Consider the following 15,051-nt stretch of genomic DNA (forward strand, 5'->3'; position numbering starts at 1 on the left):
TTCCGTTATAAACATTGTCATAGAAATTAATGCAATTGTATATTGTGAGGCAGGGTACCATACCGGATATACTCTGACTACGCGAAGTGCCAGTAATCTATTTATAGACTGACGTCATTTAAACCTAATCAATTATTTACCCTTGCCTAGTAACAGCTCTGTTTTGGTACAACAAAAACGCCGCGAAAAAAATTTGGACCGTGTGGAGCTGGATTTCGTTTCCAAATATTTGACCAAAAATTGAAAAAATTGTGCTGTATTTTGAAGAAGAAAATATGAGGAGATTCTAGGAGTGTTTGTGAATTTGTGAGGTGGATTTTGCTGTGCAGACGAGGACGAAATGTGCAGTTTGTGGACGTAAATTTGTTGACATTTTTATGCTCGTGTGATTGTCAGATCGTACACTGTCGTGTCGAGTTCTGTCTCGCGTTCGCTGTGTGTCAACTGAAAGGAATTTAAGCAGGAAGTTACGGCAAGCTTGGAATGTTTGCAGTCGTTGTTGATCTGTTTTGCTGTAAATATACCTCAGATTGAGATCACAACTGACTGATTTTGCAGTCTGCATTCTTGTGTTGTCACTGCCTACCTCCAAAAATGAAAGTTTCGCGCCGCTAGGTCAGCTGTTTCCGTCGACTTGTCTGTGGTTTTATCTGGATTTCAGCAAGTTATAAAAAGCCAGCATGACTTTAGACAAACCTACGTTATCTGGGCTTTGCTCTACAATGACTAATTGTACACAAAACTGTCAACACTAGATACCATCATGAAATCAACATAAATCACCTAGCTCACTTCAAATTTTAATTTTGGAATCGCGCTTTAAACTGAAGTCTCCTTTTACTTTTATAGGCCTAGGCAGCTAGAGCGCTGGCCTATCTTACTTGACTTATAACTATGCTGTGAGGATTTTTTTCTTTTGCAACATGGCAAAAGTTCCACCCCCAACTTCGTTCAACTATGCCGCAAATAAAAGAGGACCGTCAACTTCTCTTAGTGGGAGTTCCTCCGAGGGCGAAAATTCAGACCTTGAGGAGATACCGCCCTCGCCCTGCAGTAGCACATCAAGCGGTCCGATATACATCCGGCCCGCTGGATTCAACCACCATGCGCAGGAAATACAGGCCACGACATTTCGATCGAGCAGATCGGTGAAATTAAAAAAGAAAATTAAGAAAAACACTGTGGTTGCTGACAACCCACTTTATCAACAAGGAATCCACGTGGGAATTGATAGAAACAATAACTGTAATAATAACAATGTCCGAACAGCCGTGCCACCGAACAAGATCAAACAGAAGCCTAAAAAGGGTAAGGTGCCAGGTTTTATGGAAAGAATGTTGCATCCTGACACCATTTTTTCTTCACAGGCCCCTATATTATCATCTCAATAGAGATCAGTCACTGCAAAAATGTTGCAAAGACATGAATCTGTTACTGAGAAACATTTCCAACTTTGTTAGGAAATACTTAGACAATTTTCTTGACTCTCCATAGACTTTGTAGACAACGGCTGAAGTGGCGATTGGATACTACATTCTTTCCAGTTTTAGTTACCAAATTTAAGATCTTTGTGTTATTGTTTCAATTCACTTCTGTTTATGTTAAAAACATAGAAATTTGGTGCCCACTAAATCTGACAATACACTCAAAATACACGCTAGATATATATAACCAAAACAATACATAAAAAAAAAATTCACTACAATTCGATTCAAAATACTTTATTTATCCTTAAAAACTTCAAAAAAGGCAATTACATACATGTACATGGTATGACAGCTCACTAAAACACTTAAAATAAATTACACGTCAAACATGTATCAAATATGTAAACAATTACAAACAACTTAAAAATTGATGTAAAACTACTCTAAAAATATTCTTTATACTTTAAATACGACGATGAATGCACACGTGATGTACCACACACTTCTAGTAAAAATCAACATTACACAGTATTTATCAATTCCAAATAAAAACTACTATTTACTTCATGATAGATTATGAAAAAAAAGATAATAAGTATTAAAAACAGCCCAGACTACAACTACAAGCAAGCCCTCTGTCATTAAACATGTGTATAGCATTAGGAACAAATGCTTGCCTGGATCGACAGTGTAAAGAACATGGAACTTGAAGACAAATGCCTGAAAGATTGTATGCTAAACAGTTATGTAATGAATAAGAGGGGTCTTGCATAATCTTGTGGTTTTTCAGCAGAACACCTTTATTTCATACAGTGAACCAATGTGATAATTTATTATTTAATATTTCAGGTTAGATCTAGCATATTAAGAACTCTGCATATAAACTTCCCCTCAGTTGTATTTATGCAAAACATACAAAGTACCGGTAGACCAAAGTAACTGAGCACTAGAACTACTCCTTTTTTCTTCAAAATTTGACCAGAAAGGACCCCTACAATATAAACTATAGTATTTTCACGAGCGTCCAGCTCAAAAAGTTGCCAAAATCATGGCAAAGACTTGACAAAAATAACTTATTAAGCGCCTACTTGCTTCTCCACATGTCAAAGAAAAACTATGGGGCTTCAATGTTATTCACGATCATTTTTTGAGCTGCAAATCGATGGAATTTGGCCAGTTTTATGGAGCACACCACGTTGCCTGCTGAAAAAATTGTAGCTATGTAGAAAGGGATACAGTTCCTATGGACACAATTTTGTCTTGTAGCAGAAGAAATCGAGAAAATTGAAGAATTTGTCCACCATCTTGGAAAATCCACCATTTTTTTTGGGGGGGGGGGAGTGCCTGCCTCCTTCATTTTTTCAAAAAGGCTGGACGAGAAACTACTCTTTTTTTTTTACTCTGCCTAAACCTTTCTCCTTTTCTCTTGAAATTCCCACTTTTTCCTACTTTTTTGTCCCACAACTCAACAAAAAAAATGACATGTATGACATTGTTATTATATTTCTAATCACACAATGAAGGGCTTGGGCGCAGGAGTACTGCAACTGTACTTCCAAGAGTTTAGTTGAGGATGGAGCACAAATGTTTTGAGTACAGAACATGCCAAATGAGGCTTATGATGCTGTGGACATTATCAACGAAACTACTCCTGAAAGTCTGCAAAAAGTCCTACTTCTATCCTGATTTTGTCCTCCAAAGTCCTACTTTTTTCTTTTCTTTTTTTATCGTACTGTTCTACTTTTTTACCTGGGTCTGCTTGAAATTGAAAATTCAATGTTTGGAACTTTTTGCAACACCGTCAACTCCATAAGAGACAAAGAGTAAAAAATGGCAGACATGTGAACGCCATTGCTGCAGTGCGCCGGACCACACATGAAGACAGAACGGCTTTGTGTATTCAGATGATAATAAGTTGATAAATAACATTAGCATAATACGCACGTGAACGAGTGAACGCCTGTACCATGACCTTCATAAGTGGATCTTGTTAGTCCACCACGGAGGACTATCCACTATTTATTGACACTTGTTTTCAGAGTCAATAAATATGGGCTGGGTTGATTTCATTCAGAAAAAAATTAATTGCAAGCTGAAAATGACTACATGTAAATTTCCAAACAGTAATAGTAGGCCTAAATCTACTACATGTAGCACATAATAAATTACAAAAGCCGGTTAATTTGTGTTATCAAAAGTTTACCCATTTTCTTTTGTATTACATTGTACTATTTGCTTCTTGTTGGATCCATAATAACCATAGAGTGCTGGGCAGTTTGGGCAGTATAAGGAGTAACAAGCGGGGCAATTTGGGGCGGTACACGGACTTACAGGTTAAAGCATAAATGAAGAAAACAGCATTTTGTTTTTTCTTTAACGAGGACTATTTTTAGACTGAAATGATAATGAGAAAGTGCTCTTCACTCGGTTGTGAAATTAACATTAACATTTATCCATTTAATAAAGGCATATCTTGCAAACATTAAAAAAAAACGAAACTGCCAAATATTGTGTAATACCAGTGGCCCATTTGATTGTAAACTCTCAGGGATACGATACTATAACAATTGAAAACATTCTATGATTTTAATATAACATTTACATTTGTTTATTCAAATAAAATATATATACAATCATGTCAACAATATGTCTGCATCGAGAAAAATTGTTGTGTTTACAGTAACGTCCTAAAATTATCTAGGTAGGCAGATAGAAAATAGGTTTATTTTGTAACTTTTTTGTGTTTGTCACTCTTTTATGCTTGCTTTGTTTTGGGGTGTAGTTTTTAACGATATGCTGATTAATTAGCCCATTTTAATTAACCAATAGCACACACAAACTTGCATAGAAGAGTTTTATTTTCAAAATAATACTTTATTTTAAATTTGTCGGCCAAAATTTGGCAATAAAACTCTTCAGGTTGGAAATTTGGCCTTACAAAATCTAGGTAGGTCGGGTTACCGTAATTATTGTTGTTGGGCCATACATGTACTGTTATGTTAATTTGTATTGCAACAAAAATTAGTTTTTCTAACACATTATTTCATTTTAGACGTGAAGAAAAGCAGTTTATTGGAATGGGTATCGTTATATATTTACTCATTTGCAAAAAAAATCCTTTTGTCTAAAACATCATTGTCATCATTTAATAAAAATGTACATTTGTCAGCAAGATATCTTTGACAGTTCCAACACAATATGTGTACATGTACACATACATGATCAGAACGCATGGAGACCTTGCTCTATGCTTAATTACTACGTCTCAACACACACCGTCTTTCAGGTACCAGATTGAGCAGGTCATACATCTGCGGTGTCATAGCAACCGTTGCATAGCAACTGGCCTTGTTTATTATAAACACGTAGGGTGCCTCCCAAGTTTCATTTTAATAAGCAAATTATCAATGAGTCAATTGCTATTGTATTATAATATTTGGCGCGAGAAATATTTCACATTGGTCCATATGTCCACCTAAATGTGCATTGTATGGAAAATGTAGATAATATATTTATTAGTTTCTACATTGTCAAAAGTCAGAAAGCGTGATATACAGAACAGTTATATAACCATTAGCATGTAAAACTGTTTTACATTTTTTTAATTAATACCCAACAAATCCGTAAATCATACAGTTTAGGAGTAGTTTTGGGCAGTATAAGGAATAACAGGCGGGGAAGTTTGGGGCAGTACAGGGATAAATTAAAGGAATTATAAAAATGCATTTTTTAAAGGTTTTTTTAGAAGATAAAAAATTAAAGATATGTCATCCCAATTTTTTTTTGGTATGTCGGTAAAGTGGAAGTGGTTAGTCCCAATTCTAAAAAAAAAAAGTACAGGAATTAAAAAAAAGGGATAAAATTGCAAAATTTTAAAAAGATTTGGAGGAAAAATAATTACAAGATATGTCATCAAAATTGGGGGGGGGGATGTCAGACAAGGCAACAACTTTTTATAGTGTAAACGTGCGTGTAATACGGAAGTGGGTTGTCCCAATACGTAATTTGGGATAAAATCGTGATGTTAAGCGTGATGATACGCAAATGTCCATTGTGGTTGTAATTAGCGCACAAGCGTCGTGCGCCCGTCTCGCGCGCCTTTGATTATCCCAAATGACCCGTAACCCATATCATATTGTGCGCATGCGTAGTTGAAACACTGGCATATTAAAAAACAAGTCAGGTGTGTTTACAAACACAAATGCCCCGCAACCGTGACTGTTTCCATGACATAACACCACTCTAACATCAAATTACATGTACCTTGGTCAAATGGAACGTTCATTGACAGCATTAGTGTCTTCTGTAGGTTTTATATGAATTAATCCCTGATCCCTATGATCTCAGAATAAATACAAGATTTCTATTGTTTTTGCCACTGTGACCTTGACCCTTGACCTTTTGGCCCCAAATGCAAAAGGCTTCTTAGGATTGCCAAGGACAATCCACAAACCAAATTTGAAGTTCATATGTAAAGTATATCTCAAGTTATTGCGCTGACAAAATTTCTATTGTTTCAGCCACTGTGACCTTGACCCTTGACCTTTCAGCCCCAAATGCAATAGGCTTCTTAGGATTACCAAGAACAATACACAAACCAAATTTGAAGTTCATATGTAAAGTATTTCTCAAGTTATCGCGCTGACAAAATTTCTTTTGTTTTAGCCACTGTGACCTTGACCCTTGACCTTTTGGCCCGTAATGTAAAAGGCTTCTTAGAATTGCCAAGGACAATCCACAAACCAACTTTGAAGTTCATATGTAAAGTATATCTCAAGTTATTGCGCTGACAAAATTTCTATTGTTTCAGCCACTGTGACCTTGACCCTTGACCTTTCGGCCCCAAATGCAATAGGCTTCTTAGGATTACCAAGAACAATACACAAACCAAATTTGAAGTTCATATGTAAAGTATTTCTCAAGTTATCGCGCTGACAAAATTTCTTTTGTTTTAGTCACTGTGACCTTGACCCTTGACCTTTTGGCCCGTAATGTAGAAGGCTTCTTAGAATTGCCAAGGACAATCCACAAACCAACTTTGAAGTTCATATGTAAAGTATTTCTCAAGTTATCGCGCTGACAAAATTTCTATTGTTTCAAGCACTGTGACCTTGACCCTTGACCTTTCGGCCCAAATGCAAAAGGCTTCTAAGGATTACCAAGGACAATCCACAAACCAAATTTGAAGTTCATATGTCAAGTATTTCTCAAGTTATCGCGCTGACAAAATTTCTATTGTTGCAGCCACTGTGACCTTGACCCTTGACCTTTCGGCCCCAAATGCAAAAGGCTTCTTAGGATTACCAAGGACAATCCACAAACCAAATTTGAAGTTCATATGTTAAGTATTTCTCAAGTTATCGCGCTGACAAGATTTGTCCGGACACACACACCCACACACCCATACTTGTTTCACATGACTAGTGTGGACTTTCCATTGCTTTCGTGTAGTTAAGAAAAACCAGTGAAAAAACTCATTTTTCTCAAACTGTGAAAATTCTTTCAACCCAATTTTTTTTCTATGATTCCCTTTAGTGTTTCTCTTCATTCTGCTACAGATAAACCTAACCCAAAAATGCCTCTAAACCTGTTTTCCAGAAATGGGGAAACACTGTGTGGACGTGGGGTAAGTCCACACAACGTCGGTGCTACCTACATTATGTGGACGTCTTTTGTTCGGAAGTCCACACTGCGTATGTAAGACAAACTCACCCACCCACCCACACACACACCCACCCACCCACCCACCCACCCACCCACCCACGGAAGGACAAGGCGGAAACAGTATGCCCCTTCGGCTTCGCCGCGGGGCATAAAAATAATTATAATAAATAATTTATGAAAGGCTCAACAGATGTTTGAGTAATCCTTGAAGGGTGTTGCATGTATATTACAGGGACAAAGGAAACACAATGCCTTGTCTTCGAGAGTTATGTTCGTCACGACTGTGTGCATAGTAGTTTGGCAGTCATGTTTGGGATTAATGCGTTTTTTATGTTTCGTCCGGTTTTCTCTATTTACTTGAAGTTTGTGCAATGAATAACTCACAAATTTAATTTTTCAAATGACCTTTACTTGACCTGCAGATCCCTTGCCAATGAAACTCCGAGCTTTGCCACAGTCGTTCTGGCAACAGCCCAACACAGTCAACACGGTACCTCCTGGCAGCATGTATACAGTCTTACCACCTGTCTCCAAGACCGACCAGCCTGTCTTGGGAGATATAACAGGTTTGTACTTATTTATATGGCATGGCTATAGTTACGGCAGTCGACTGTGGTTCCCATGCAGATGTAACCATATCAATGTCAGGGTGCAACCCTGCAATAAAATTCCCATAGACACTAGTGCTAAATGCCCATACTTCAAAATTCTTTTAAAAATACTCAGAAAAGGTATTCAAGCTGCACAGAAAAATGATGATCAACGTGTAATCTTTCATTTTCTTTTCATTTTTTGGTGGGTTGACCATTGACTTTTCGAGATTTTCTCACCCAAAGAAGACGACCCCTATTTTTCTCAAAGCGGAGAAGAAGCCATCTTGAAAAAGGATCCCTCCGCAACATGGCAAAATAGCACCATTTTCGAGCCCAATAGCATCCAAAATGCTCAGAATTGGAAGCCCTAAGTCCGGGCCAGAGGTTCATTACCATATCTCTTCACTTCCCCAATTTTATGGCTCTCAGAACTCTCTAATATAGAATATTTTGAGGGTATAACTTTTATTCATGAGCTCGGCGGATGGGTTAAAGCCTATTTACCTGTGTGCACCCGTCAGGATTTTTTGGTCTGGGTTCTCGGCTTTAATTCCCTTGGCTTTAATTTACTCAACTTTTATTTTAAAATGTATGCAGGCCCTGAATGGAAAATCAGTTTTAAACTGTGGTTTAAGCAACGGGCAATCCCTGAGTAAAGAAATGTAATAAATTAATAAATAAACTTTTATTTATGTTAATTATTCACCGTCAGATCCAAGACCAGTTACACCTCCATCCGACTCTGACGAAAAAGACTCTAAACCAATCGTAAAAGCTGAAAAAATTGAAAGGACAAAAGGCACCGAGAAATCTCAGTTACAAGATACGAGAGAAGGTGCAGGGGAGACCGTCGCGACGGAAGTTGTCAAACCTAAGCAACCTAAGCCGCCTCCGAGGAGAATAGTCAGGGTGTCAGCCAGTAGCTCCAACCTGCTCCTCAAGCTCTTCGATGGGGTGGAAAATGACAAGAAAAGTAACGTGATCCCAACAGTAAAGAGAGGAAGGTATGTTTAAATTCGGGTGATTCACAATGCAGTGCGCCACCGAGAGTTTGCCATGGAGAGTCCATTTTTCAAGTTTACGGTTGACAAAACATGGCCCATTTGAATGAGTGTCTGAGGTGACAACTTGAGCTCATTTGTTATAGATTGGGGCAAAGCGTTCTGCCGCCTTACAAAAAACACCAAATTGATAAAAAGAAAAGAAAAGGGCAAACAGATCTTCGAATTATACGCTTACGAAAATACTGACCGGAAAAACGAACAACTTCAGGTGTCCTGCATTGCGAATTTGTTGACCATCTCCCACAATGCACTTGGAAAAATGAACTCTCCATGGCAAACTCTTGGTGGAACACTGCATTGTGAATTGCCCGAATTGCACTATTAGCCAGCTAACGTCGTATGACGTCCAAACGTTTTGCGGTATTCGGAACGGATGACGGATAAACACTCAACAAGTGAGGCCGGAAATATCTGTCAGCGACCCGCTCGCAGCGAGTGAGGCCAGAAATATCAGGGTGTGCTACCTGCAGATGACGGCCTGAACCCATCTGGCATCGAGTTTGTGAAAAACAATCCGCACCTGGGCCCGGTCAATGTCAAAATAATCCCGGCGCGAAACTGGTTAAGCCAAGGAAAAAATACCTGTTTTTTTTCTTACCCCAACCTTAAACTAAAACCCTGATTTATTGAAAATTTGACGAATTTTTTTGCTTCTTACAGACCGAAAAGAGATAGTAGTCATCCACATCACAGCAAACACGTAGTAGGGGACGATCCCTTTATGATAGACGCAGTTGCGGACGGCCTTCTTCCATTGCTCAGTATTGAATCCAACCGACAGTGTATAGGACCATCGTCCCATCTATCTGTTGTGTCTGTGAAAGATGGAGACAAGACGTTGACTCTGCCATCTTTGAACATTGAGCAGAACTATCCAGCTATGCTATCGGAGCTCGTCAAAGCTTTATGAGGAATAGAAACCAGATTATATTTGCTAGAAAAGACGTTCGTGACAAGAAGTTGACTCTGCCGTATTTGAACATCGAGCAGAACTATCTAGCTATGCTATCGGAGCTCGTCAAAGCATTATGAGGAATAGAAACCAGCTTTCATATTTGCCAGAAAAGATGTTTGTGACAAGACGTTGACTCTGCCGTCTTTGAACATCGAGCAGAACTATCCAGCTATGCTATCGGAGCTCGTCAAAGCTTTATGAGGAATAGAAACCAGCTTTCATATTTGCCAGAAAAGATGTTTGTGACAAGAAGTTGACTCTGCCGTCTTTGAACATCGAGCAGAACTATCTAGCCATGCTATCGGAGCTCGTCAAAGCTTTATGAGAAATAGAAACCAGCTTTCATATTTGCCAGAAAAGGCGTTCATGACAAGATGTTGACTCTGCCATCTTTGAACATCGAGCAGAACTATCCAGCCATTCTATCGGAGCTCGTCAAAGCTTTATGAGGAATAGAAACCAAATTTCAATTTGCCAGAAGAGACATTTGGATTTGGATCGCAGATAAGTGCTTAAAGTTTTGAATGTCTTTTGCTTGTGCTGTATGAGTGGCTGATGCGAATTCTCATACATTATGGATGTGTGTAGACTTCTGTAGACACTTACACTGGAAAATACATGTAGGCCAGGTTTGCAAGTTTACAGATTGTGTAGAGATCTCTGTGATTCTTACACAAGACAACACATGCCGTCTAATTTTGGACATGTTTATATTTTGGGTTATGTCTCAGTTTTGAAAATTCTGAAAATACAGTATTGCATTTCAAACCTGACTAACACACTCACACAAAAGGTGTTTTTTTTTATGAATATAAAAATTCTGTAGCATTTGAAACGACCTCAACTAAAATTGATATTTTCTTGCATAAATTAGAAGTGCTGCTGTCATTTTTTCTTAAAACAACAAGCATTGGTACATGTGAATTGAAGTCTAAAATAAAAATTGCTGCAAAATACTCAATCGTATTTGAATGAGAGCGTGTCCCAGATGCTGATTTCAGGTGCAGTTCAAAACGTGACTCGGCAACTTTTGAATTGAAACCGAGATCCTAGAATATTGTTTTTCTCGGAATATACAGCATTCACTGAGCTAAAACTTCATCAGGTCAATTGTTAAGCAACAGTCTTTAGATTTTGAGCACTTTTGTTGCTTCAAACAAAAACAAAATTCACAAATCACAAATGATCTAACCTATCTTTAATTATCCGCACTTCGTGTACTTTACACTAGTTGTATGACAAAGCTCTGTACTAGTGTGTCTTGTTTTGTTGCATGTAAAAAGCCAAGTGTCGCAAATAAGCGTGATAAATAACAGACAAATGACTGAATAATATTTACGTGTACATACACAGCATATGCATGCAAAAAGAGTATAATTGTATCAAAAGAAAGAAAACTTGAAACAATATTTTGATTCTGGTAGAACTTATATTTTGTATTCTGACTGAAATGACAAATTCACTAAACTGTTCTGTACATGTACAGGATGCATTTTTTTGAAAATTGTGAATTTATTTTTAAAAGTTTAAGCGATGTAGGTATTCTTGTAAATATACCCAGATTTTATTGTATAAACAAAAGTTAAGTTTTAAGTGTCATTTTGATGTGATAAGTGTGAAAAAAATAGTCCTTTTTTATTCAAATCAAACATGGGTGTCAAATAATGCAAGCAACATTTCTCTGGTTTTCCAGAAACAAAATTATATTTAAAAAAAAGAAATCAAAAGATTTTTCCTTTACATTTGAAATGTTGTATTCAGTTGTCTACACATCTGATGATGTCAGGGTATGTGTACATGTACTTATTTTTAGCATGTGTGTAACTGCCCCCCAAAAACATACATTATATAAATATAGTTATTTAAGGCCCCCCCAAAAAAAGTCTCCGGTTTCTGGTATGGAGCTTGCCCAAAATTTGGTGCGGCGACGCAGCTTTTTTTTTTTTTACCTGACTTTTTTGCTTCAAATATCGGCTGATAACTGCAAATGGTGCCCGACTAAACTTAGTGCAAATATATGGGAGTCCAGAGAGGCCACATAAAGCTTATTCTCGATCATAACCCCCATCTAAAAACACGTTAAAATTGTGCAGCAGCAGGATTCCAGTCAAACCAGTGAGTTTGGCGGTTTTGAGACATCATCTTTCATTGAAAAAAAACTTTTTCATTTTGCCGACGCGCATACCAGAAACCGGAGACTTTTTTGGGGGGCCTAAACTATAAATATTTATCGAATTTTGTATTATTGAAAACGGTTGTTTTTTGTTCTGTGATTTGTATTTTTAATAGCCCTCTTCACTCATATAAACAGTCACAATCAGAGGTCATTATACCGGTATTGGCTTATAGTACATGTATTACCTTTGAATAAGATCCATTGCAGCTGGGCTAAAAACAGTAGGCCCTCTAGTTTTTACAAATTTGTTCCTTAATTGTTTAAAAAGATCCTGAATTCCATAATAAAATGGATGCAAAAAGACATTTTGTCATCAAAAGAAATAGGACAAACATACCATCATTTCAAGGAAATGTCAATCTTTCAGTGGTTTCCTTTTTATTTGGCTATTTTAAAAAGGAAATTTGTTTTTGACTGAAATAAATCTTCTTTTTCATTTACATGTATGTACTTAACACTACAAAATCACTTCTAACACATTTAAAGTTTTAATAGGGTATTTCTGCTGGCCAGGAAGCATCCCTTTCTTAAAATTTAACCACGATCTCATTAAGTATTAAAAGTGTTCATGAGTAAAAAAAAAAGATGTAAATTTCGAGTTAACTTCTCAAATTTGGCTTTGCATGGATTTAGGCTTGGCTAAAATGCAGCTGGTTGGAATATACAGTCGAATCTCGTTAATACAAACTCGTTCGGACCTAGCCAAATTTGTGTATCAGTCGGGACCAAGGCTTTATGTTTGTTATAACCAGAATTTGTATTAACAGAGTTTGTACTAACGAGAGTCAACTGTATACGAGGAAATTGTCGTCACAAAATTATCACATTGCAAAACAGCAAAATACCTCTGAAAGAGTAGTAAACGTTTGTGGAAATTGCCCATGCTTAATTTTTCCTAACGTTTTCGCTTTTATGCTGCTTTTTTGTTTCATTTTAACTTTTGCTTTCTCGGACTAGCAAGTTTGCTTGAATTTGTTTGCTGTTGTTTCGAAGGACGCAGTAGTTTATGTGTGTGTGGTTCAAATATATATCTCTGATCATGACGGTGTCGACTATTTAACGATCCGTGTGGATTTGAATATCCCCTCTGATTATGAAGGTCTGGAATTATGTAAGTCTGCTCTTTTTCGAGAAATAAAAGATCTAGATTTGGATGTCAAACATGACCGGCCTTCCTGTCTATTACACATTTGTACATGTATTCCCCAAAGTGCGCCCCCCTCCACTTTGTCGCCCCTCCCTGTTGTCATCCCTCCCACTCCAAGCTCCAATACGTTGTTAACCTCACCCCTCAAGTTACCCTTTCTCTACCGGGGAATTAGATGGTTACCCGAGTTCTGAGACAAAGACCTGATGGTCCACAAGTCCTGGACCTGAATGTCCCACAATACCGAGACCTGAGGCCAAATACCAAGACATGAAGGTCAAAGACCAAGACCTGAGTTAGGAGACCAAGACCCAAAGGTAAAAAAACAAGACCTGAAAGCCCACAAGACCTAGATCTGAGGTCCAAGACCAAGACATGAAGGTCTACAAGACTAAGACCTGAAGATCACACAAGACCTAGACCTGAGGACCAAGACATTTAGGATCTCATACAACGGAGAGACATGAAGACTTGGATCTGAGGTCCAAGAAAAAGACCTGCAGGCCCAAAACAAAGTGAAGACCTGAAGGTCCACAAAATCAAGACCTGATGTACAAGACCAAGACATAAAGGTCTAAGACCTAGACCTGAGTTCCGAGACCAAAACCTGAAGTTCCAAAAAACCTAAAACTGGGGTCCAAGTCCAAGAAATGAAAGTCAAGGTCCAGGACCTGAAGGTCCAAAACCTCGACAAAAAGGACCAAGACCTCGACAGGAATTCCATAAGACCTAGACCTGAAGGTCCACAAGACCTTGACCTGAAGGTCCACAAGACCTTGACCTGAATGTCCACAAGACCTAGACCTAAAGGTCCAAAACTAAGACCTGAATCTAAGACTTAGACCAGAAGATCCACAAGACCAAGACATCAAGGTCAAGACCAAGACCTGAAGGTTCAAAACAAACCTGAAGGTCCACAAGGCCTAGACCTAAGGTCCACAAGGCCTAGACCTAAGGTCCACAAGACCTAGACCTGGGGTCCACAAGGCCAAGATATGACCAAGACCTAAACCAGAAGGTCCAAAAGACATAGACCTGAGGTCCAAGACCAAGACCACTTGATATGACCAAGACCACAAGATATGACCAAGACCTAAACCAGAAGGTCCAAAAGACATAGACCTGAGGTCCAAGACCACCACCTGAGACAACTTGTTCTGATTTTATTATTCAAATAGCGACAAAAAAATATCAGAATCTCTCCAACTTGTTACATTTTTCACTTTAGCTCTAATTTTTAATAACATACTATAAGATTTTCATTCAAAATCTGCAAAAATATTTCCAATCAGTAAATATATCTTAAATTTTGTGGCTTTTACGATGTAATGTCCTTGCTCTTCAACAAACCTTTTTTTTTTCCCCAATGAATATTGACCTTTATTTTAACCGAATTTGTTTTCCCCTCTATTTTTGGTGTCAGCAACCCTCTGAAAAAAAGGTTTAAATTCTGTTGTTTTTTCCCGAGCATACAATCCTCCTTGCAGGTACACTGGCGGCAAAAACCATTGTACCTGGGAGAATTGAATTGTTCTTGGGCCACAAATAATTTGAAATTTCCAAGGTAATTATTCCATGTCTCATTCAAAAGTGCATAGCCTTTAATAATATTGATTGAAAAATCAGAAAATTTATGTTTGGGGTAAAACCTGCAGTACATCTTTAATCTCAATCAATCATCTAAAGAACTTCTTTACACGCATGCATCTTTAACAATTTATCATGTAAAGACACCACTCATAAACGTTTAAAGTTCAACATGCCTCAACTAACATCATGTCAAGCTTGATTAATATGAAGCCATTATTAAAATATATTTGCAATATCTGCTGTCATGCACCTTTAAGACTTTTATTCTCCTTCCATTTATAAGACAAGGATAAAATACAAGTACCTATTTAAAATATGTACATATTAAGTATACATGAATATATGCTCCAACATGCAAACTTTTCATAATTTTAATACAAAGAACGAAATCCTCATAACTCAACAATGCATGTACATGAATATACACTGTATTGT

At 37.7% G+C, this 15,051-nt stretch overlaps 1 protein-coding gene across 1 annotated transcript; it reads left to right on the plus strand.

Annotated features, from left to right (window-relative positions):
* Positions 1–141: 141 nt before the first annotated feature.
* Positions 142–10,597, plus strand: LOC119732108. The gene is made up of 4 exons (XM_038205499.1): positions 142–1,308; positions 7,514–7,657; positions 8,397–8,688; positions 9,409–10,597. The coding sequence occupies exons 1-4, from the start codon at positions 924–926 to the stop codon at positions 9,656–9,658; spliced, it is 1,071 nt and encodes a 356-aa protein (XP_038061427.1). The 5' UTR covers positions 142–923; the 3' UTR covers positions 9,659–10,597.
* Positions 10,598–15,051: the final 4,454 nt, after the last annotated feature.

This window comes from Patiria miniata, unplaced genomic scaffold, assembly GCF_015706575.1.
Source record: "Patiria miniata isolate m_02_andy unplaced genomic scaffold, ASM1570657v1 HiC_scaffold_24, whole genome shotgun sequence".
In the NCBI taxonomy this organism is placed as follows: Eukaryota; Metazoa; Echinodermata; class Asteroidea; order Valvatida; family Asterinidae; genus Patiria; species Patiria miniata.

What these genes read in the sequence shown, in the direction of transcription:
- LOC119732108 (XM_038205499.1), top strand. Translation starts at nt 924, where the DNA reads ATGGCAAAAGTTCCACCCCCAACTTCGTTCAACTATGCCGCAAATAAA. An exon ending in TGTCTTGGGAGATATAACAG is followed by an intron (nt 7,658 to 8,396) that starts GTTTGTACTTAT and finishes ATTCACCGTCAG; the next exon opens with ATCCAAGACCAGTTACACCT. An exon ending in CCAACAGTAAAGAGAGGAAG is followed by an intron (nt 8,689 to 9,408) that starts GTATGTTTAAAT and finishes TGCTTCTTACAG; the next exon opens with ACCGAAAAGAGATAGTAGTC.